This window comes from Cygnus olor, chromosome 19 (assembly GCF_009769625.2).
Source record: "Cygnus olor isolate bCygOlo1 chromosome 19, bCygOlo1.pri.v2, whole genome shotgun sequence".
NCBI lineage: Eukaryota > Metazoa > Chordata > Aves > Anseriformes > Anatidae > Cygnus > Cygnus olor.
The window spans coordinates 7,242,974-7,264,387 of record NC_049187.1 but is presented as its reverse complement, the minus strand read 5'-3'; the positions used below and the strand labels follow the sequence as shown (position 1 = coordinate 7,264,387).

The window sequence follows — 21,414 nt, the reverse complement described above, 5'->3', positions numbered from 1 at the left end:
GTAGCCTTTGAGGTGCCTGAGCCATTCCCTGCAAGGTCACATCTGTTTTATTACCAGTGCTGCCTGGTTTGGAAGAGAGGGTCTTAGAGGAAGAAACACCGATAATCTCATCAGTTGACACTGACACCGATGGCTCAGTTTTCTAGCAGTAACCCTCTTCTCATCCCTCCGAGAAGAGCTACCTAAAGAAACACAGTGGCCGTTACCTGCCGGTGACTTCAATGTTGGAGACAGCGTAGAAGTACTTGTACAGGTTCTCCCTCTGCACGTAGGTGCCCCCCAGGGCTGGCCTCAGCAGCCTCATCCTCAGGTCAGTAACGGTGAAGAAGTCCTTGAGCCCTTTGGCGCTCTCCAGCCGGGTGTACAAGTTGTCCATGTTCTTGAGGTCGGGGCCAGCAAAGATGGCAAAGCGGTCCCTCACCTCGAACCGGACAGTCTTCTCCTTTTTGGATCCCACCCAGCGGGAATACTCCTCCGTGCAGAGGACCCTGTTGGCACTGGTGGTGGAGAGGTCCCGGACCCTCCGTGCTGGCATGCTGAAGGCCTCCATGCAGTCATCTGCGTAATACTGGTACGGGTGCCAAGTCCTCCCGTTGTCCAGCGACTTCTCCAGCATCATGATGGTGGGCCGGCCGTACTCAAAGGTTATCACGATGTCGTCCGTCAGCTCGATGCTCTTGTTCCAGGACAGCGTGATGTTGGCCAGCAGTGGCTCCGGGTACCGGCGCCACGTCACGCTCTGCCAGTACGTGGCCAGCCCTTCGTCCTCGCTGTCGAACATGAGCTTGGGCGGGTGGGCCAGGTCGGGGTTGGAGGCATCGCACTCGTCGCTGCACAGGTACGGGTTCTCCTGGAACAACAACAACGGTCACGAGAGAAGAAAGCAATGCCTGGGCACTGTGGGCCACGCGGGGGTGACTGAGCTCGCAGCCAGACCCTGCTTGCCCCCGTTCCTCCTTTTTTTGCTGCTTTTGTCAAAATGTTAACTGCTCAGCTGAGCCGGAGTGTGCCAGGGGCCTGGCTCTGCATGATGCCGTTTCTGAGAATGAATTTAAGACAAATATGTAGCTTTGCCTTTGCCATGAGAATAGCTGAGTTGTTTCCTCTGAAAGGCCCTTTGGGAAAGGGCCCTTCAATTTGGCACAGGGGCAATTTTCATAGAAAGCGTTTTCCCTGAGACTGTCTCTGAGAAACTTCACTTCAGCTTGGCCGAGTTACAAGCCCGTGGAAAGCCACATTCACGCCTGCTTGCTCAGAAAAAGGGAACGTCTCAATCCCCAGACACAGCCTCCATGCCTCCGCCGGCTCCTGACACTGACCAGGCCGGTGAGACACCATTCCCCAGGCTCTCTGAGCGGGGCCCAGCACTGCTGGAGGGGGAAAGCCCCATTTCCCTGTGCCCTGAGCTGGGACGGGACTGGGATGTAAGACAGAGAACAGAAGTTTGTTCTTGTGGTGTCTCTGCTGAACCCCCCAGGCTGCCCCAGGACAGTATGCTGGCCTTGGGGACAAGTGGTGCAGGCATGCTCTGGGCTGCACCCAATCAGCCCGATGCAATAACCATTTCTGGTGATTTTTCAGCTCAATAACAGGGTTATCTGTGCTGATGGGTGCATTGCTCATGTGTGTGTGTTAAAACTCTTCGTTACAAGCTGGGGTTTGTCCTGCCCTGCAGCCCCTGTCTGCAGGGTGGAGTGGTGTGGGTCAGGCCTGCCTTGGGGATGATGCAGAGATGTGTTATAGCAGGTATATTTTTCAGATTCTGACCCCTGAAAAGCCCTGCATGGCTTCACACTGCAAATCTTTGTTGCATACAAAGCATCTTTGCCTCATACTGTCACTCTACCTCCCAGAACCCAAACACAGAGGATAGGGAGGGAGAGGGCCTGGTACGGCAACAGGCTCAGCTGTGGCTGGGCCTCTCACCACAGAGGCAGAGCCACCTGGCACCGAGGAGGTGACAAGAGGAGATGATAAAGCAGCTGGAGCTGCTCAGGGATGATGCTTGGAGGTGAGCAGCCTGCAGGGGTGCAAAGTCTGGCTGTCCTGAGCACAGCAGTAAGGTAAGACCGAGAGTTGTTCTATGGTTTTGCTTCTGAATGCTTTGTGGGTGGCCTGGAGTGAAGGGTGCTGCATGCAGGAGCTGTGCTGATGATGGTACCAGAGATTTAAACCCTGCGAGGTGCAGGGATCATGGCAGGCTGGCTGTGTCCTGGGGCTGGGACATCCCTGGTGCTGTGAGCAGGGGAAGTCTGGGGAGAGGATGCTTATGTGTCTGTAGCACTGATCCTGTGCCAGGGGCTTGCTCTGACCTGCAAAGCTGATGGAAGTGCTTGTGGTCTGATTTATGGTGCCCTACGAACACCCTGGGCAAGGCAGAGGAGGGGAGACCCAGCTTCCACAAATGGGTACTCATGGGTGCAATGTGGGGACTGGGACTGCGCCTTGAACACGGATGCTGAGGTATAATGTGAGGTACTTTGGAGAATCTGGGGTTTGCCATCTCCAGCTGGGCTACCAAACCCACTAGGAACTGCCTAGGGCTGTCTCCACTCTGCATCTGTAAAATGGGCTTTTTGCCTCCCCACGTCTCAGAGGCGTGCTGGGTACAAGCGAGCGGAGGCCACAGTGCCGAGAAGCCTAGAAAAACTCCTGAGGGCATAAATAATTCTGTCTTCTGGGTAGCGTGCTGTAAGTAAGGCAGCTCCATAAGCAAAAACAGCGAGCAGCTGATTTGTACGTGAGCACCAGGCTGCTCTGCGAGGGATGAAGCAGTGGCCGGGGGGGGGGTGGGGGCTCCTGTAAATAAAGCATGCCTTGCTGCATGTGTGTGCTAAGCTGCCAGGGAAAGCAGCAGAAACCAGGGGGTGAAAAGCAACAAAACTCGTACTGTTTCCAATATGAGCTCAACCTCCTGACACAACCCCAACTGCAGTGACGTGTGGCTTTTGCCATCTCCTGCGTGTGCGGGGGGCGGAAGGGGCTGTGGCTGGAGCTGCTGAGCCCTGGTGCGGTGCATGCACATCCCCCTGAGCAGGGAGGGCACTGGATGGATGCTTCGGTAGGGGCTTGGTTATTTTTCACCTGCAGCTGTACCAAGTGAATGAGGGGCATGGATGATGTGCTCAGACCTGCACGGGTGGGTCAGGTCGTGGGATGAGGGTACCTGCCTGGTGCTCCCTTCCCAAAGGAAGATGTCCTGAGCAAGGGCAGATACCAGCTGGGGTGCTGGTGGGCCCCTCCTGCTGCAGCATGCCGCACTGGAGCAGGGATTAAAAAAAAATAAGGTATTGACATATTTAATATGCTCTCCTGACTCGTCACGTTCAGAGGAATTGTTTACCTCTGCTAATGAGACACAGCTTCCTGCTGGGGGATGTAGCTGCCTCTTAGCACAGCTTTACAGTGGCTGCTGATGGAAGAGGATGAAAAATCCCCATCAGCCGAAGCTTTGGGGGCTTTGAGTGCATTTTCCTGTGCTGAGGCAACATATTGTGTTGCAGTATGGTTCCGCTACAAATGCGGTCGTACAAATGGCTTAATAGGACAACCCTGAAAAGGCCGTCCTGGAGCTCTGTTTTCATGTCTGAGGAAAGGCACAGCAGTGCGGCGTTGTGGTGTGGGGCTGGTGGGGGAACCGCCTGTGGGGCAGAGCAGAAGGCTCCCCAATAAATTCATGATGCTGCTCAGGGGTGCCCTTGTTGGTGTGGCTTCCTTTCATTGTGTGCAGCAGCCGTCAGGGCTGCCAAAGCACCCAAGCAGGTAGGGGATGAATCTCCACTGAGCATTTGCTGCGTGAGCTGTCCCCAGCGTGGCTGTGCTGACCAGGCCCATCCTCAGGGCTAGGGATGATGCTTCTATTGTGGATAATCATCCACATTGGAGGCTTCCTTAACCAGTGGACGAACTACACGAGGGAAGAGCTTTGCAACCAAACCACAATGATAAAACACTACCCAGAGCAGAGGGGATGTGTGAGAGCGGTACCTGCAGCTGTAAAGGGTGGCCAGGGTGGGAGGTGGGAGAGGTTTCCCAGGAGCGCTGAGGGGAAGCAGCCGAGTCTGACAAATTCAAGGCCCCTCCTGGTGTCCCACCTGCAGGGATGGATGGAGCTGGCCCAGCACCATGGACAGGCATGCCTCCTGGTGCGGGCTGGCAGGCTGAGAGCAGGAGGAAGCAAGGCCAAAACCCTGCCTGTCTCCCATATGCCTGTCCCAGGGATCAGGGAACTGGAGGCTCATGATCCCTGGTGGCTCCTTTACGCACAAACCTGTAAACGTGCACAGGTCAGCAAGCCCAAGGATGTCTTTAAGCACCCTGATGCTCCTGAGTGGCATATGGCTTGAGATCTGCTGAGTTTTAACAGGGCAAATGTGAAAATAACCTCTAAGTGACAGCGCTGAAAGGTGGGCAAGAGCCTCAAAAGCCACCAAGTGAGTCACGTCACTATGGCTTCCTCTGCTAAAATGAAATGCTCCTTTTTGGTTTTGGGCTTATTGAAATGTCCTTCCTCCTCGGGATGCTCAATGCGTTTGCTGCTGGTGGGGTGGTTTGCAGTCAGCTGGGAGGGCAGGGGGGAGCGGAAACAGATGGCCACTCTTTGGCTGCTCCCTTGGTCCTGGTAAGATCAGTTATAGCGCTGTTGAAACAATTCCAGGTATTATTTTAGGATCTGGTTTCCTTATCCAAGCCATGTGTCCTCCAAAGAATCTGTCCAAAGTCTCAAGATATTTACGTCTTCAATCTAAAAGTCAGAATGCATTAGCCAGGGAAACTTGGTCCCAGGGAGCTTAAAATAAAACAGTTCACTTAGTCTCACGCTATTAAGTCAGTCGTGAATGTCCTCACGGCAACTAAATGTTGCAGTTCTCCAGCATGCTCTTCTGGTTGCTCTTTTCTTGTAGCTGCATCAAAAAGTGTTGCAGCCTTGCTGACCCCAAGCTCAGCCCAAATGGGCGAAGCCCTGGGGCAAGCGGTAAAATCCTAGCTGAGGACAAGTTGTCATAATAAATGACATTACAGTAAGACTGTGACGGCATGGGGAAAATGTCCCCGGGGGGGTGACATGTCTGGAAATGTCCCGTGCTGGTGTTTGCAGATGCACCCTTGGGTTTCACCTCCTCTCGGTGCTCAGCAGAAATGCTGCACGAGGGTGCTTCTGAAGGTGACAGTGGGGGTTTGGTCCTTGAAGGAGGATTTCTTGGGCAGCAAGCTCCCTCTGACAAGGCATGATGACAGGAATCCAGGGTGCTGTAGGTAAGCTGCCCCCCACCTTGCTGGGGGGAGAGGGAACAGGGAAAACAGGCGCACTAAAAGCCCGGTTTCACAAAGCCCAGCTGGTTCCTAGGGCTCTTAATGAGTGCACAAAGTTGTTTTGCTTTTTTTCCTGGCAGATAATGCCATTTTTAAGCCTCATAGCATAAAATTATATATTTTTGTAGGTGAAATTACTTGATTAATCATTAAGCTGTTGAATATTTTAAACAAACTAGACATCTGTTGTGAATGGAGAAAGCTGCACAGAAATAAAACTGCAGCCTTCAGTAGGTCCCCATGCCAAAGGAAAAGCTGGAAAGAAATTACAATGGCTAGCTTCACAAGGAAGAAAAATAATAAAAATATTAGTAACGTTAAAGGAAAAAATAAAGGTTTGAGCGATGAAAAATGAGGGGACAATGTGGAAGTTTGTACTGATCGGCCAAAGATGCTAACCACCACTGTCAGAACCCCTGCGAGCTGCTCAGCTGGTGTCTTGGCCTGGGGACCCCGTGGAGCTGTGTTGTTTCCCCAGGTCTCCTCTGCCTGGTGAGATCCTACAGCTCAGGCCAAGGCTTCTCCTAGAGCCCAGGTCACCCTGGGATCGATCTGGTTTTAATCCCAATCCCAAGAAGAAGAGCAGTGTCACGTCAGTTTGGAGTAGTTTCAGAAATCAAAACTTTGTTTTTAACTGGGGTGAAGAAATGTTGGCTTTCCTGTAGGAAGATTTTTATCCAAGGGGAAGGAATTAAATGCATTTCTTGGGCACAAAGACCTATGCTGTTGTGCAGGTTTCCCTTGTGTCCTTCCTTCTGTAGTGTTTTCCCCAAGAACTCAGACCTTAGATATTTCCAGGGTGTTCTGCAAGAGCTGGTGATGGTTGGGCAGCTGGGTCACCCCCTCTACAGCTGACAGCGTTAAAAGTCCCCAGCAACCTGATCCAACTCCCTGCAGACTTTGCAAATGGGACTGCTACTTAGCAAACAGATTCACCCAGCAGCCAGGAGAATGCCTTGACCTTTGTGTGTCATCGGCAACAACCAGCCCTGACACGGCTGGGGTGCAGGCAGGAGGCAGGGGGGGCTGCGCTGGGCAGGGATGGCGTGGTGCTTCCCCTCCTTCTGCGAGCATTTATCAGGTTTCGTGAGCAGCACGAGTCATCCAGGGCAAAACAACCCTGCGAGGGATCAGCGTTTCGCTGGCCTTTGAGCTGGGTGGTTGCTGGAGGGATTTCAATGAGGAAAAGCAGCACAAAAACCTCCCTCCAGGGAGCACTGAATGTCACCTCCACCCACCAGGTGACAATCCTCTCCCGGTGCTCGCCCTGCTCCAGACGTCTTAAGGAGCTCTCAGGTGCATCCCAAGGTCTTTCCGCTTCCTGCAGTGCACCTATGACCCTGCCTTGGTTTTCAGCTTAAAGATTAGCTGATTAGGTTCACAAAGTCCCCGCGTTGCCTCACGCAGCAACAAAGCGCTCGGGTTCGTCTCAAATTTCCATCAGACCCTGCAAAACAACTGCATTGGCAAAATCCTTGCGTGCACCTGCTCCCTGCTGCTGTTCCTGCCGTGCTCCCAGCAGGTGTCCTGCAGCCCCCTCCCCTGCGCAGCCTGTCTGTCACCGGTAGCACTGGTGCCTGCAAGCCCTGGGGGACAGGGTCCCTGACATGCGGTGGCCCCGTGGGGCAGCAGATGGCCGGGAGCACGGCTGGAGCAGCCCCCGTGCTCACAGCACAGCTCCTGCTGGGGAAGATTTTGGGCAGTGACGGTGACAGCACTTGCTCTGTCCCTGGCTCTCGGCATCCAGACACCCAAAGTTTTATTTTGTGGCTTCTCCCCGTAGAGCGCAGCGTTGGGTTTGTCTGGGTGGCAGGTGGCAGGATAAAACCGGAGGGGTTGTTTCAGTGCATTTGTTTTTCTGTTTCTCTCCTTTACGCTCAGATGAGTTCCCTGGGTTAATCCCGGGATTAGCAGCCCCGCTGCCCCCGTGCTGCTCCCTGCAGCTGCCAGCCTGCGCCGAGCAGGCAGGATGCGGTCCCCGTCCCAGCCCAGGTGACGAGCGGCTCCATCCTCTGCTCTGACACAGTGAAACCTGCCTTCTGCAACACAAATTGTCACCACGCTGCGATATGAGTGGATCAGGAGACTTTCCTGGTTTTTCTTCCAATATCTGCTCCAGGAAGCGACTCTGTTTCCTGACCAGAATCCCGTTTACACGGGGGAACAGGTGGGCTTGTCCTAAAGCCATCACTAGGCATTTTAGCTCTTGCTGTTCTTGACCCCAGGGGTCAACTGCTCTGTTGGGGTTTATGAAAAGACGAGGTGATTTTATGATCAAAACTAACATTCGTGGGTAATTAAATCTCATGCTTCAGGGCATAAACCGTAACCTGCCAGTGGCCAGGATGGGACTCCCAGAGAACTGGAAATAGTTGCTGACAATTAATTTTCACTCTATTCGTGGGGGCTGGGAGGGATCAGAGGGGTGAAACATCCATAATTAATTTACAGCGATTATTTCCAACAGCTGGCAAGTGGCATAACTCAGCGGCGGAGATGGCTGGGAGCACGGAAATAATTGAGCAGAAATACCTCCGGAGCGAAGCGCTGCCTGGGTCCCTGCTTGTGCAGGGCGAAGGTCTGCACCTCCCTCGGCTGCAGGAGCAGCGGTGGCTGAGCCCGGTGCCCCGGGAGCTGGAGGTGGCCCCAGCAGGGACGGGGTTTCTCAGCTCCCTGTAGGCTGCAAAGTGCCCTGCGCTGTGTCCTGGTGCGCAGGATCACCGTCCCCAGCCGGGGTGGATGTGGCACTGGCTGTGAAATAGAAGGGATGCTGCGGTTTGGTGTCTGTCCCTGCCACGGGTGGGTTTAGAGGCGATGAGTGGTTTCTCCTGGCCAACTCCTGGTCCAGCTGAGAAGCTGGAGGGTCCCTTGGTCTTGGATGGACCCTGCTCATGTGTCTGCAACAACATGGCCAGAGATCAGGCAGATGGATGCAGAGGGAGCTGCAAAGCTGGGGGACATGGGAGGGACGCAGGGAGCTGCAGGGTGCGTGACAAGGCCACTCTGAGCCGCCCGAGTTCCTCTTGCACTGGTTACCCCATCCCTGGTGCTTATGTGGGCTTTTGCTGTAATGCGAGGCTTTGTATTGAATCCAGCAAACATTTCAGAAGTATTTGCCTGCGCTGTTTTGGGATTCTTGGTGTGTTGGCAGGGAGGGGTCCCTGGATGGGGCCACGTTTGCCGCAAAGTTGGGCTGTGGGGATGCTGGGGGTGCTCCGAATATAAAACACGCCTTTTCAGAATTAAACCCTAATAGCTTTCTTCAAGATGATGTGTGTTTGCCTGTTTCTCCTAAATGCCACTCGGTGAAGTTACGTATCTATTTGGTAATCCAGAAGCCTGGGAGCTTGGGAACGCTCGCAGCAAAGCCCTCGTCCCTGCACCCTGCAGGTGTGCCCCGAGCTGGGCACGGAGCCCTGCGCATCGCTTCCCTCTCCGTGCCGACCCTCTGAAGAGATGCTTTTAAGTGGCCTGTGCGTGTAGGCAGATTCTGGCAAGGTGTCTGTGATTAAGTGGTGGATTATTTAGCAGCTTCACTTCTGCAGGGGAAGGCTGGCTCCGTTTTGGAGGCAGGGAGCTCCGGGGAACGGAGCCTTGCAGGGATGGGGAGCGGCGCGTGGGCTCGCAGGGATGTTTGCTCGCTCCTGTGCCCTTCCCTCGCTGCCTCCCTTCCCCCAGCCATCTGCAAGGGGCCCTTATTAGGGCAGAGAAAGCAAAAGGGGAGAAGAACGTCCTCACTAACAAGCTGTTTCCTGTTTATTAGCAGGTAAAGGCAGAGCTGGGATGAATTATTAATAGGGTGGAAATGGGGTCCCTCCACAGATCTGTTGCTAATTCTGGCTCAGCCGAATGTCACTCTTACTCCCCCCTCCATCACGCAGTGGTTTGGGGGATTGATTGCTCTCTCCCTTTCTTTCTATTCCTCCTGGATCGGAGGTTGTCTGAGTGCAAGGTCACCCCTCTTCACGGGGCGTTAGGACATGCTCTGCCTGCCTGCTGGATTCAGGATACCGTGAGTCAGCAGAACACGCACCGCTGGCTTCGCCGCACGGCTCTTAGTAAGCGCACGCCGGTACGCGCTCAGCAAGACATTTCGCTTTTCTTTTTGCCTCTTTCCTTTGGCCTGAAGCAGATACTCATTCACCGAACAGCATGCTGCTCGTTCAAGGCTCTCGCGCTCCCTTGGGCCCATCTCTCTGCAAGAGAGGAGATGCAACCTGTGCTTTGCTGGCTGCTGTTCCCCTTCCCCCTCTCCAGTCTGTTTCTGAATTCGAGAAGCATCTTGTGCATATTTCACCATATTTCGCTCAGGGCTGTGCCCTTCTCCAGGCGTAGCCGCTCCTGTTGCTCCACCAGCCATGGTGAAATGCGTGAGTGGCTGGGTTGGGGGGTACCAATGCAAAATCCCATCTCCTGGTGGGGAAACTGAGGCAGGGAGAGATTTAAGGAGCAGGATCTGGCTTTGCCAGGAGCTTTTGAAGGTCCCAGGTACCTGCAGTTGAGCATCAGAGTAGTGGCTCCTTGACCCAATCTTGATGTAAGGGTCAAGGAAACCTCAGCTCTTGCCCCATGCTGTCTCTGAAACTTTCCCCATAATCTGCTTAGCTCCTCCACAGGGAAAGGGTCTGCACGGATCCCCGTGTCATAGATCGTGCAGTCTGGGCAGGAGTCTGACAACCAGGCAGGAGGAGTCCTCTCTGCAAAGGGAGAAGGCAGCTGGTGCCCGTCACACACAAGGACTGATCCCAGTCACCTCCCCATGCTCGCAGCACAGCCGGCACTGCTCAGGCACAGACAAAATGGTCAAAAAAAAAATCTGGTGACAGGACAAACTTTAAGCACCAGGCTGAAATCAGCCCAGTCTAAGGGTGACTTCTCCCAGCAGGACCCCAGCATGGCACTGGCAGGGCTGCCTTCAGAGCAGTGCTTACATTTCCACAGCCCCGGGGTGCCTCGGAGCAGCAGCCCAGCCTCTGCTGCTGGATCGCCCCGGCCCAAAAATGCGTGTGCAGCCCATCTGGGGGCGATGCGAGGGTTAAGCACCACGTGGAAAATTCCACTCCTAAGCAGATAATCTTGTCTGCGCTGGGCACATCCACGCATCGCGCGCAGCCTGGCCTCCCATGTAATAATTTTTGAGCAGCTCCTTCATTTGGAACTGGTAATCCCCCGATGAGCCGCTGTAACCCCAACCCCTCTCCGCTGCCTGGCCTCACCTCCGTGCCCGCCCTGCCGTCGGGGTGGGGCTGTGCTATGCCACTGCTCCTTTTGCCAGTTTGCAGATTAAGGGGCGACCTCGAGGCTGGGATCAGCCAGCGGGATCAGGAGCTGATGAAGCAGGCGCCCCTCGGCCAGCAAATGTGGGCACACGTTCAGGGATGCGGAGGTTTAATCCCATTGACTGCTTTTTAGCTCGCCTCCAAACCTGGACATTCTGTACCCAAGAGCTGCAAGCTTTGCTCTTCCCGGGGCACTTCCCTAAAGCTTGTCCACAAATTAAGCTGCCTGGATCCTGCCCCATCCCTCCTCTGCCAGTTTAAGCCCCGTGTCTCGCTACAGAAGAGCATCTGAGTGCAGACGCGGCCCCTACCAGGAGCAGTGCAGCAGCAGCGACCTGTTTGCTGGACTCGGAGTGCATTATTGATTCAGGACGAAGAAAATGCTTAGGAAGTAGGAAAAGTGTCCTGCTCTCTAAAAGCTTGAGCGCCTTGCAAGCTCAATACATGCAGCCTTTGCAGAGAGGCTTGCTATGCTGCTATTAATATTTTATTCTCTGAGAGAGGCCCAGATAGTTTGAATGGGGGAGGGCAGGACTTGGTGCCTTGGGGGGAGAGATGAGTAGAACAGAGGCACTGCTGCAGCCCTCAAATGGGGGTGCAGATACCCCCAGAGCCTTCATAGGAGGAGGACAGCTTGGTGGTGAACACCCCTGCACCCACCCATCTCCTGTCAGGGCTCCTGCATCCTTTACTCTGCTTTTGCTGTTGCATGCGCTTGTGGAAACCAGACCGTGGTAGAAGAGCAGTCCTTCCCACTAAGTGTCAGGGCCTGAAGGAGATCATATCTATGCTACAGAATACAATACAGATTAAAAATAAGTAAGAGGGACTTCCCTGAATCTCTTAGCTTCAAAAGTTGCTCATGGAAAACTGCTGTGCGTGGAGCTGGTGGACGAGTGAGGGCCACAGATGCTGGAGGAGCTGCTCCCCAGCAAGCCTTTGGAGTCACTGCTCTCTGGCTTTTTCCATCTGGATGCTGTCCCCACTGAAGAGCAAAGCTTTCCGTAAGAGCAGTTTATTCTTTCTCATCTCTTTTAAGGTGGGGGTAAACTTTCTGTTCACTCTACCAATTAAATCTACTTGACAGCTTGATTTCTGTTGCTGAGCCTTTTCCATCAGCGAGTTGAAGCGATTCTTGTTAGGAGAGCAATATCCCACTTTGCAACAAGATGAATCCCGAACTGGGCATTTAAGGAAATTGCCACGGACTGTGAGTGGAAATCCCGTTTGCTCAGCACTCTCTAATTTAAAATCAAGCTGTATTCTCTCATTTTCTGTAAAGCCTCTGCTTTTATAATGCCGAGATCCTGCTGCACCAGAGTAGCCTCTGTGGTAGGAGAGTGGTGGCGTGCAATTTGCTGAGGAGCTAATAACGTGCAATGCAAGGGTCTGGCCCCAAGGGCAGGGAGCCACTGGTCCTGACTTTGGATAGTGTGTTCTGCAGCAGCCCTGGTGCTGAGAAGAGATTGGGGGTGGGGGGGGAATATATCCAAAAGACCCCAGCCCTTTCTCCCATGCTGGAAAGCAATGCTGCAAGGGATGCAGTTGGTGAATTAGGAAACCTTCATCCTGATGCAAATGGCATCAAGTTGGCTTTTCCAGGCACTACTCAAAGGAAAGAGGAGGCTTTTCCAGGCGTCACGTCTGTTCTGGAGGGTTGATGGGGGATCAGGTCTGTTAGCACCTCACAGATGTGGAAAGAAATATGAGGCTTTCTGTCCCTGACTGAGTTGCCAGTGGCATTTTGACAGCTGAGAGTGGGCTTCTTGTGCTGCTGAACGTTGGCATAAAGGCAAAGTAATTGTCCCCAGTGCCACGTAGCTCCTGCCAGGAAGGGCAACGGGGAGCTCTGGCACCCAGCCCCCTGCTACGGCCAAGGCTGGGGTTGCAGTCAACTGTGGGTGCTGCTGATTCATTCAAGGAGGGAGAACATCCCCTCTCCTTGGAAAGGATTTGACTCGTGTATGGGCTCTGCTCAGCCCAAAGGCTGGCCTCGAGTCTCAGAGTGGTCACAAGGCTGAGGACCCCTCAGGCTTTGCCCCCCAGGCTGGGGAAGGTCTGCATATCTTGTCACTGCCTGGGATCCCAGCAGGGATGAATCCATCCTTTAACCACCAGGTCAGGCTGCATCTTTACGAATGCCGTTGGAAGAGCATCTGTGAAGCAATTCCATTTTCCTTCTTTCTTTAAAAACTTTGACCTTCGTTTTAATCACCCCCAGACCCACAGTCATCTGTTTGTACCTAAACAAGGGTGTGAAGATGCTGCCAGGTGGAGCAGTATGTGACACAGGCTAAGAGCCTAGGGAAAAGGACTTCTGCGCCTAAAAGTTTGTCTGCTTTTTCCTATGCTAGCAGCTGGTCTCAGAAGAGAAATAGCTCTTTAGCACAAGCCTTATAAACCCATGCCATTCAGAAAGTTTAGCTAAGAATTAAACTAAACATCAAATTTGGCTGAATGTGTAATGAATAAATAAAGCCTTTTCCTTTCATGTACCCGTGCCAAAATCAACAAGCTCTATTAGCTGATGAAACAATGCTGACGCTAAATAAAAATACCCCTGACCCATCAATATGGGCTAAGAGCTCGGCCCTGCATCAAAGAGCATTGTCTGAACAAGAAATACTGTCTTGACACCTCTGGAAAAAAAAAATATCTCCGATCCAGAGGGCTGCAGGCAGCTCTTGCCAGGGTGTTAAGGAGCAGCAGAACCACCGTGGTGGCCGCTGCCTCGCAGGCAGCCAGCTCCTGACACCTCTGCTCATTCCCCTCACCTTTGCTGTAATGATTTGGAAACCCAGTGAGCTGCCGGCCCCTTTGGAACAGGGAACGTGGCTGTGATGTTTGCTCGCTCCCTGCCACCTGCCCTGTATGTAAATTGCCCACAAAACCTGTGGGTCATTTTTTTTTATCAGGTGTGCGAAGTGCCAAAGCCTGACAGTGAAATTCTGCAAGGCCCCTGCTCGGTATCAAAGTGCTTCAGCAATGGGGAACAGCTCAGTGCCAGGGCTGGGCCACCTTCCTGCACCCCGTCTGCAGCCCCAGCCCTGTGTGCCCGTGGCTCCTGGCTGGGCCCCTCTGGCCAGCACCTCCCATTTGAAATCTGGTTTGAAATCTGCATTTCACTGCTTTGTGTCCTGGCCTGGGTCTTTGAAGTTTTCCCCCTCCCCTCGGCAGCCTCGGTTAAAAGTCCCGTTCCCTGTTGTTCCCTGTTAGTCTTCGGTCGTGCTTTCAGATCGTTCAGGCTTTTATTTGCTCATCCATCTGTCTTCCTGCTCCCACCGCTCCCCCCTGCCCTGCCAGAAGGGAAAGTACAATTCATTTTTCAGGTAACCCTGCCAGAAGGGCACTGACATGGGTAGGGGACGGCTCGAGAGCTGTGGAAAAAAGCAAAAACTCGGGACTTTAATAGGCAGCAAAACGCTGCACAGCCAGAAGGGAGCAGCCAGATGTGGCTAGAAATTGCTGTAAAACTGAGAAAAGACAATCCTCCCAATAATTCCTGCAATCCCCCAGGCGCCGCCTCCTGCAGAACTCCGAGGGCTGCTGTGAGTTGGTGAAACTGTAGTGTGTGTGTGTGTGATCCTTTGGGCTGTGCAAAGCCTCCGGGGCACGGGCACAGCCTGGAAGGTCAGAGCCTCGCAGGAGGTGCTCGTGGAGTCCTGGCCCTGCTGCCGATGCCCACGCAGGGCTCTGCACCTTCATCCAGTGATGCTGTGTGCAGGATCATGGCCCACCTCCAACACCCAGGGACGTCCGCGTGTCTTTAACTTTGATTTCAGTTGTCTGAGCAGCGCAGGCGTCCTGCTGGGCTGTGCTTAATTCTTAGTAATGTTAGCTTAACTTCATGGGCAGTACCCTGCTGTTTTGAAAGACACCTAAGAAAGCAATATAGCCACTGTAAGAACCTCTCTGTTGGAAAGCTGGGCTCGTTTGAGAACCCACCTGTTACGTGAAAATAATTAAAACCTGAAGAGAAAGGGTAATGGGACAGGGAAAGGCATCGGGGCGGGCTGGCAGCGAGGGGCTCGCGTGGGAACCCACCGCCGACCCGCTGGGTCTGTGCAAGCTGCGACCTTCCCCTCGCAGCAAGGACCGGGCTCTGAGGTCGCAATGATCGGCAGGCAGCGGCATTGATTTTTGTCCAGCGCTTCCCCTGCGCAGGGCTAGCACAAGTCCGCTCACATCCGCTGCGGACGCTGCGTGCCTCTCTGCATGTCAATAGGTGTCAAGTCACCACCCAGGGCCCGTGATGGAGAGGCCGCTTCTTGCTGATTCCACCTTACACCGACCGTAAGGGGATGCTCAGCAGTAAGTGGCCGTGTGCCCTTCTCCGTGACAAGGGCCCTGAAAATGTACCTTGACGGCCTCCACGCACACAAGTCCTGAGGCACGGATTTCACCCCGTCTCCTACTCTGTGCACTAAATGCTGGGGGGGGGGGGGGTCAGCAGTGCTGGAGTTCATTGGCTTCATTTTAGAAACTCTAATCCTCCGGAGAGGGCAGCACTGGTGTGAGATGTGGGAGACGAGGCAATAAATAAGGTGGGATTTCATAAACCTATCCAAAAAAATCTGAAAAATAGCATGCAGTGTATTGCTTCTGTTTTGAGTTCGTGTCTCTGCCAGGGAATTTATCAGGGATTTTGCTGGGGAGGACTGTTTCTGTGCTGCCAGACAAAGGCTGGGCCGGGCGTGCTCCCGCCGGGGTCAGGCAGGGACAGGAAGGCAAATCCATGTTCTGCATTTGTGCAACGCTCATTCAGGGACGTACGCGGTGTTTGCAAGTGTTACAGCACATGGCAGGCGTACGCTATGGGGAAACGCTGCTGGTGCCCAGAATAGAAAGATTTTAGCTCAGTATTGACTGAAGCAAGAGATGCAGAGAGCTGATTTCTGTTGGTATCTTTTACTTCCTCGGAGGGCAGTGGAGCCAGAGCCCAGCGCACCGTCAGCCAGGGAGCATTTGCAAATAGCAGCCGTGAATTTAGCAGAATGCAATCTGTTGTTCACCTTCTAATCCTTCTGCAGCCAGCCAGATAAATGGGACTCCAGAGCGCCTTATCAATAGTTAACTGCTTTATTTGCATCCTTTGGCTCGATCTTTTCTTTCGAATGATCTTTTAAAAGGAAAAGCTGCTGCTTATATGGAATTAGTGAAAACAGTTCTGGCTCTATGAGCCCCCCCGTAGGCTGGAGAGAATGGGGTAAATAGTGGTGTCATGTTGTGATGGTCTCAAATGCTTGGTGTCTTTTGATGCATCAAAGCAGTGTTTTTTTTCTCTTGGATTTTTAAGAGAAGCTCTGAGCTGCTTAGGCCCAGGGTGTTCTCCAGGTGGGAAACTGAGGCACAGGATACCCAATTCTGGTTAGAGCTGGCAACAGAAACTGGGACTCCTTTCTCTCTTTTGCTGACTTAGATGAGAACACCCATTCTCATTGCAGCTAGTAGGGTGGCGTACTTTAGAAGCTGCTCCTTGCTCAGTGCTCTCCCTGGTGGAAGCCCTGTCAACAGGGGCTGCCTTTGTCACTGTGCCCTGCACCACTGCCACGGGGCAGAGGACGCTGCAGCCATGCTGGTTTGCTCTCTGCTTTGACCCCTGAACTCTTTTTAAGAACGTAAAGCCTTGTGAATTATAAATCAAATGCTCCTGCTGAGCTTTGTGGTGCACGGAATGAAATGCAATGATTAATATTTAAGGGAAAATAAGTTAAAGATTTCAACTACAAGGGCAAGTGTCTGTCCACAAAGTCTTCTCACACTGAGACCAGAAGGAAGGGAGAGCTGCGTTTTCAGGGACTTTGGGGAAAGTCGTGGTGCCAGACCAGCTGACCCTGAGCTCCCCGCGGCCTCTGCTGTCCTGGCCCTTATTCTTACACCGAGACAAAGCGCCCACCTCTGGCACAGCCCTGGTGCGGGCATTACCTGCAGGGAGGCCCCTGGACTCGGCAGACTTTTGGTGTGGGACTGGCGAACCCACCACACATTTCAGCAGGCAGGTGTGTGCTCTCAGAGCAGCTCGGGCTGCTGCTGGCAGCTGTGCTTCTGAAACTCAGACCAAGAACAGCTCTTGTCTTTCTGTCCCTCAGCCCTCCCCAGCTCCTCACCCACCCCTTGGTGCGCTGCCCCATCCCCGCTCACGGGCCCACCCACCCCTCGTGCAGCACCACGATGCGCAGGGACAACTTTTCCCATCTCCCAGATTGGGAGACTGGGAGCTCAAGGTGGCAGCCAGTGTTGCCACCCTGAGTGGAAATATTCCTCCAGCGTCACCTCAGCAGGACGCTGTGCCTGGCCACCTACAAGCAGAGCCTCTTACAGTGCATCAAACAAGGAGGGAAATACTTACATGGGTGCAGAACCGCTCCGGAGGGTCCCCACAGGTGATGCCTGCCGGATCCACTCTCACTGTCACATAATCCTTCATCCGCATGGCCTTGGGCTGACAAGCGTAAAACTCCCATGACGGGCCATCGTCTGTGGTCACCCAGGACTTGCAAATGTCATACTGTCCCATGGCCAAGGGGAGACGGTGCAGAAGGAGAGCGAGCAGGTACAGCATGGCAGCTGCGGCCGAGTGTGGGATCCCAGGGCAGGGGCAGTGCCAAGAGTCCTGAGGAAGGCAGCTACTGGGCTAGGGGTTGCTCTCAGGATCAGCATGGAAACTCCTCATCTAAAGATGATCCAGTCCAAGGAGATCAAGTTGAGGATAGGAACGATCCCGCTTTGTATGCCGTGTTCAGGCACAGAGAATTTCTCTCGGCGCAGAAGCCAACTTTGCAAATTACTCGATTCGGAAAGTTTTGGCTGGAATTGTTGTTCAGTGGTCAAAAGTCTTCCTTAAACTCATTTTTTCTGCTTTATTGTATGAAAGGGCTTCCAAATCAGCATGAAAATATCTAGAGGTGACTCCAGTCAATCAATAGAAAGATCAAGTTCTGAGTCGCTGATGAAATTTGATAGCAGTAAATTGGAGAGGCTGCGAGATGGTGCTGGATCAGGTTTTCCTCAACCTTCTTGTCTGCTGCAGATGCGTCACTGGGTAAAGTGCCTTAACCCGGGGTCTGCTTGAAATAATTACTGGGGCTTTTGAACGTTAGTACGTGAGATAACTACAGCATCTGGTCGTCAGTACGGCTCTGGCAGGAGAGACTGTATGGGGCTAACCTCCCCTTCTCCCAGAAGGTGACGGCATTGGCGTTACCGTGTCGGGGGCGACATCTGCAGGGGTCTGAGCAGGCTGCTGGGTGCTCAGCGCATCGGTGGGAGCAGTGCTGTCCTCGCTGCTTCTCCCTCTGCTCCTTGCAGCAGTGGTGAGGCGCTGGCGTACGGAGGTTTGTCTGACTGTGCCTTTTGGCAACGGAGCATTGAGTTCCCAAGCCAAGTTCAGCTCCAAGTCATGCTGCTACCTGAGGTCTCGTTCCTGTTGCATGATCAGGGCAAAAGGGGAGTTCATTAGCAGGCTGCACCTACAACAAATTGAAAGACAAATTAGCTGGGGAAAGGGGGGTGCAGTTGGAGCAACAAGACCTGTAAGAACATGGGTCCCCTGGGAAATACAGACCTCGGCCGGGCTTCCCAAGATGCAGGCCAGTTTTTTGTAAAAGGGAGATATACAACTTTAATAAAAAGAAATCCATAGTAAGATGCTTATGGCTCTTCTGCTGTTTGGGAGATTGGAAGGAGCGTTGCCCCATTTAAGGTATCTGATTTTAACAGCAGCTGGACAACAATAGCTCTAATGGGTCTTCAAATAATATCAAGGAGTAGCTGTAGGTCATTAGAAGATGGAGAATATGCAGACAGACCAGGGACAGACAGATAAATTGAAGGTCTTAAAAAGATAAGCAAATAAATAAGACAGCTGGGGAGACAGATACATTGTCCAGCATCCCCACATATGATTTATCTGAACAATAACATTTAATAAAAAACAATTCAAAGTTCTAATAACATTTAAGGTTCACCTAATACAAAGAGCAATGACCTTCCCAGTATTCATTTCAGGTTAAAACAACAATTCTGCAATTTTGTTGTCTTTCCAATAGAGCTATAACAATCTTAAGTAATTACAAAACAAAATGACAAAGAACTGAAAAGGGAGAGTCAAACCCTCTCTCAGCATTAGATCCCGGAGAGAAATCTCATAAGAGGAGGTGGGAGGCATGCATCCAGAACAGAAATTCAGCTCTGGCTAATTCTCTTTCTATTGGATTCCCCAACTTTTCTCCCAGAATTTGGAGGTGCCTGCTTCAACAGCATGCCTAGTATTTGCTTTCTCATAAAGCTCAGTTACTAAAGCTCAGAAACGCCAGGTTAACAGATGCATTGATCCATGTTTGGGGGATTCATATTGCTGTGCTGCCATCTCCCTTTCCCCCCTTTTTAGTTGAAAGATTTCTGATTGAGATGAATGAGTTCAGAAAAGAGAAGCTCTCTCTCATGCTTCATCGCTAGCTCTCAAAGAAGAGCTTATTATAGCTGCGTTGGATCCGAATAAACTCCCAAAGAATAGACTGGCTGCTATTTTTACATTATGAGTAAATGTAGTAAAAATAATAAAACGGTGTGACACAGTGTTTATAAGTCCCGCTGACATCAGAGCTGTCTTTTCAGTTATAATAAGTCAGTTCCTAATTATTACACCAAACTGGTCACAGCCAAGTGCCTAATAACATCAGAGTGCGTGAGACTTCAGTGTTGTGTATAAAACAAGCAGGAGTTTTAATGAGGACTCCAGTGCTGTTAAGTTTATGGATCTATTTTCATAGCTGTAAAACCATATCTCGCGCCTGAATGGCTGTCAGGGAAGAACCCGGGAAGAAAGGATCTATAATATCTATTAGTTTCTTGTTATGCTTGCTAAATGTTGCAGATTCCCAGGGAAATAATTTGCCTGGGAACTTACAGTCAGTCAATCAAACAGGCGTGCTGGCTCCCTGGGAAGTCTGCGATGCAACACTTAAATGTTACAGTCCCTTTGCAGAAATAGTAGCACGATGGTGCTCTGAAATAAGTCAGCACACCAACGGGGGAGACTTCCTGAGCTGAAGGTTTTGCCCTGCTTGGTTTGGTCTGATCCTCACAAAATAAATCTTCACCTGATATTATTAAGAAACTGCAGTTCATGGGAACAAATAGAATTAATGCTCTTTGTTGTCTTTGAAGAGTACACAGCAATCACAAGGGACTGATAGCCAGGGTATTAAAACCACAAAATTAGATTGTATCTTGACTTAGCTGGTTCTTTTTTTTTTTTAATTATTATTGGATTAACACGCAACTGAACACAAGAGACAACACAGCAACAACTGAGCTGCCCTGGAATTAGGGACAAAGTAAACTCAGTGGAGGAGTTTTTGATTTCGGAAGTTGCCTTAGAAATCAGCCCGAGCCACTCTTCTCCCCGTGGGGACCGGGCGTGGGAGTTTTTGTCCCTTCTTTTCCTCGGTCAGCAGCCCTTCCCCTTCCCCCCGAAGAGCGGAGTTGGGGAATGCCCGCTCTGCGAGCGCTGCGAGGGGAGGTTGGGCTGCACGAACGGCGTTGCAAAGCTCCGAGGAGCAGCCCCGCGCTCCCAGCAGAAAGACCTGCAAGTCTCCGAGCTGTGAGTCTCGGAGCTGCGAGTCTCCGAGCCGTAAATCTCAGCCCCGTGAATCCTCTCCCACCGCCCCGCTCTCCGGAACGCCTCCGAGCCTCGGCTCAAACCCTTTTCCCCCTTTCCACGCCTCGCCCGGGGTTTCTTTTTCGCCCTAAAGCACTCTGAGAGCATTGAAGGACTAGGTTAAAAGTAAAAAGAGGGGGGGGAAAAAAAAAGCCCAAAGGGCGAGCCTCCCCGGCTCCGCATCACTTATTGGGAAAGTCCGAAGGGGAGCGATGCCTGCCCGCAGCTGGAGGGTCGCGCTGCCACCGCCCCGCCAGGGGGGCAGCGGCTCGGGGGGGGGCGGCTTTGGGGTCGGCAGCGGCTCGGGGGTGGGGGGACGGCTTCGGGGCCGGCAGCACCCACCCCATCCCCCGGCGGCGGGGTGGGGAGCCCCCGGGTCCCCGCACCCCAACTTCCCGGGGCTCGGCGCCGCGCATCCTTACCGGGGGGGAGCTCTGCGGCGGGGGGGCTCCCGGCGGAGCCGCCAACTTCGGGGCCGGGGGGAACCCCCCCCCCGGAGGGCAGCCGGAGCCGTGCTCGATGCCCGGCTCCCTTCTCAAGTTAGCGCCGAGGCTGCGGTCCCGTTTGAATCCCCAGCGGAGCTTTTATCCCCGTGCCTGATCCGGGCTGCGTAACTTCCTCTGTGCAGCTTTAGCACACCCCATCCCAGCGGCGGGCAATGTGCTTCTTAAAGGTGCAGGGAGGAAATGCGAGCGGCGGGGGAGGGAGGGAGGGAGGGAGGCAGGCGAGGAAAGCGCCCGAGGAAGAGGAGGCTGCGGGCAGGGGGGCTCCGGCCCCGGCCAGGCTGCGGGGTCCGCCCCGTCCGAGCCGCTGGCAGGCTCTGCCACCCCCCTTTGGGTCGTCCCCCCCCCCCCCCCCCAAGTATTTTCATTTATTTATTTAATTCGTTAATAATCGCGACGTTTGTATTTTATTTTATTATTTTATTTTTTCCTTAAACGATCACGGGACCGCGTTCGCTCGAGGAAAAAGCCCCGGCCGCGAGGGGTTTTCCCCGCACGTGTGAGTCAGCGGTGGGGCGCCCTGGGTGTTTCGGGGAGGCTGCTGCTGGCGAAGATGCCGCGAAGGAGGCTGCGTGTGTGTGTGCGCGCTGGGGGAAGAGGGGGTGGCTGGAATTAATAGGATAAACAGAGCGGGAACGCGGAGAGGGGGAAATCAGAT

At 53.1% G+C, this 21,414-nt stretch overlaps 1 protein-coding gene across 2 annotated transcripts in view; it reads right to left on the bottom strand.

The window, feature by feature from the left end:
• The window catches only part of NTNG2 (netrin G2), a 46,450-nt gene extending 25,554 nt beyond the window's left edge, over window positions 1–20,896 (bottom strand). The window contains exons 1-3 of one of the 2 annotated variants that reach the window (XM_040531179.1): window positions 20,676–20,896; window positions 16,942–18,061; window positions 207–850 (exon numbers count right to left, since the gene is read on the bottom strand). In XM_040531179.1, coding sequence (XP_040387113.1) covers window positions 207–850; window positions 16,942–17,154 — 857 coding nt within the window. In that variant the 5' untranslated portion in view covers window positions 17,155–18,061; window positions 20,676–20,896. The remainder of the gene's footprint in view (window positions 1–206; window positions 851–16,941; window positions 18,062–20,675) is intronic. The other variant, XM_040531180.1, reaches the window with a different exon arrangement.
• Window positions 20,897–21,414: the final 518 nt, after the last annotated feature.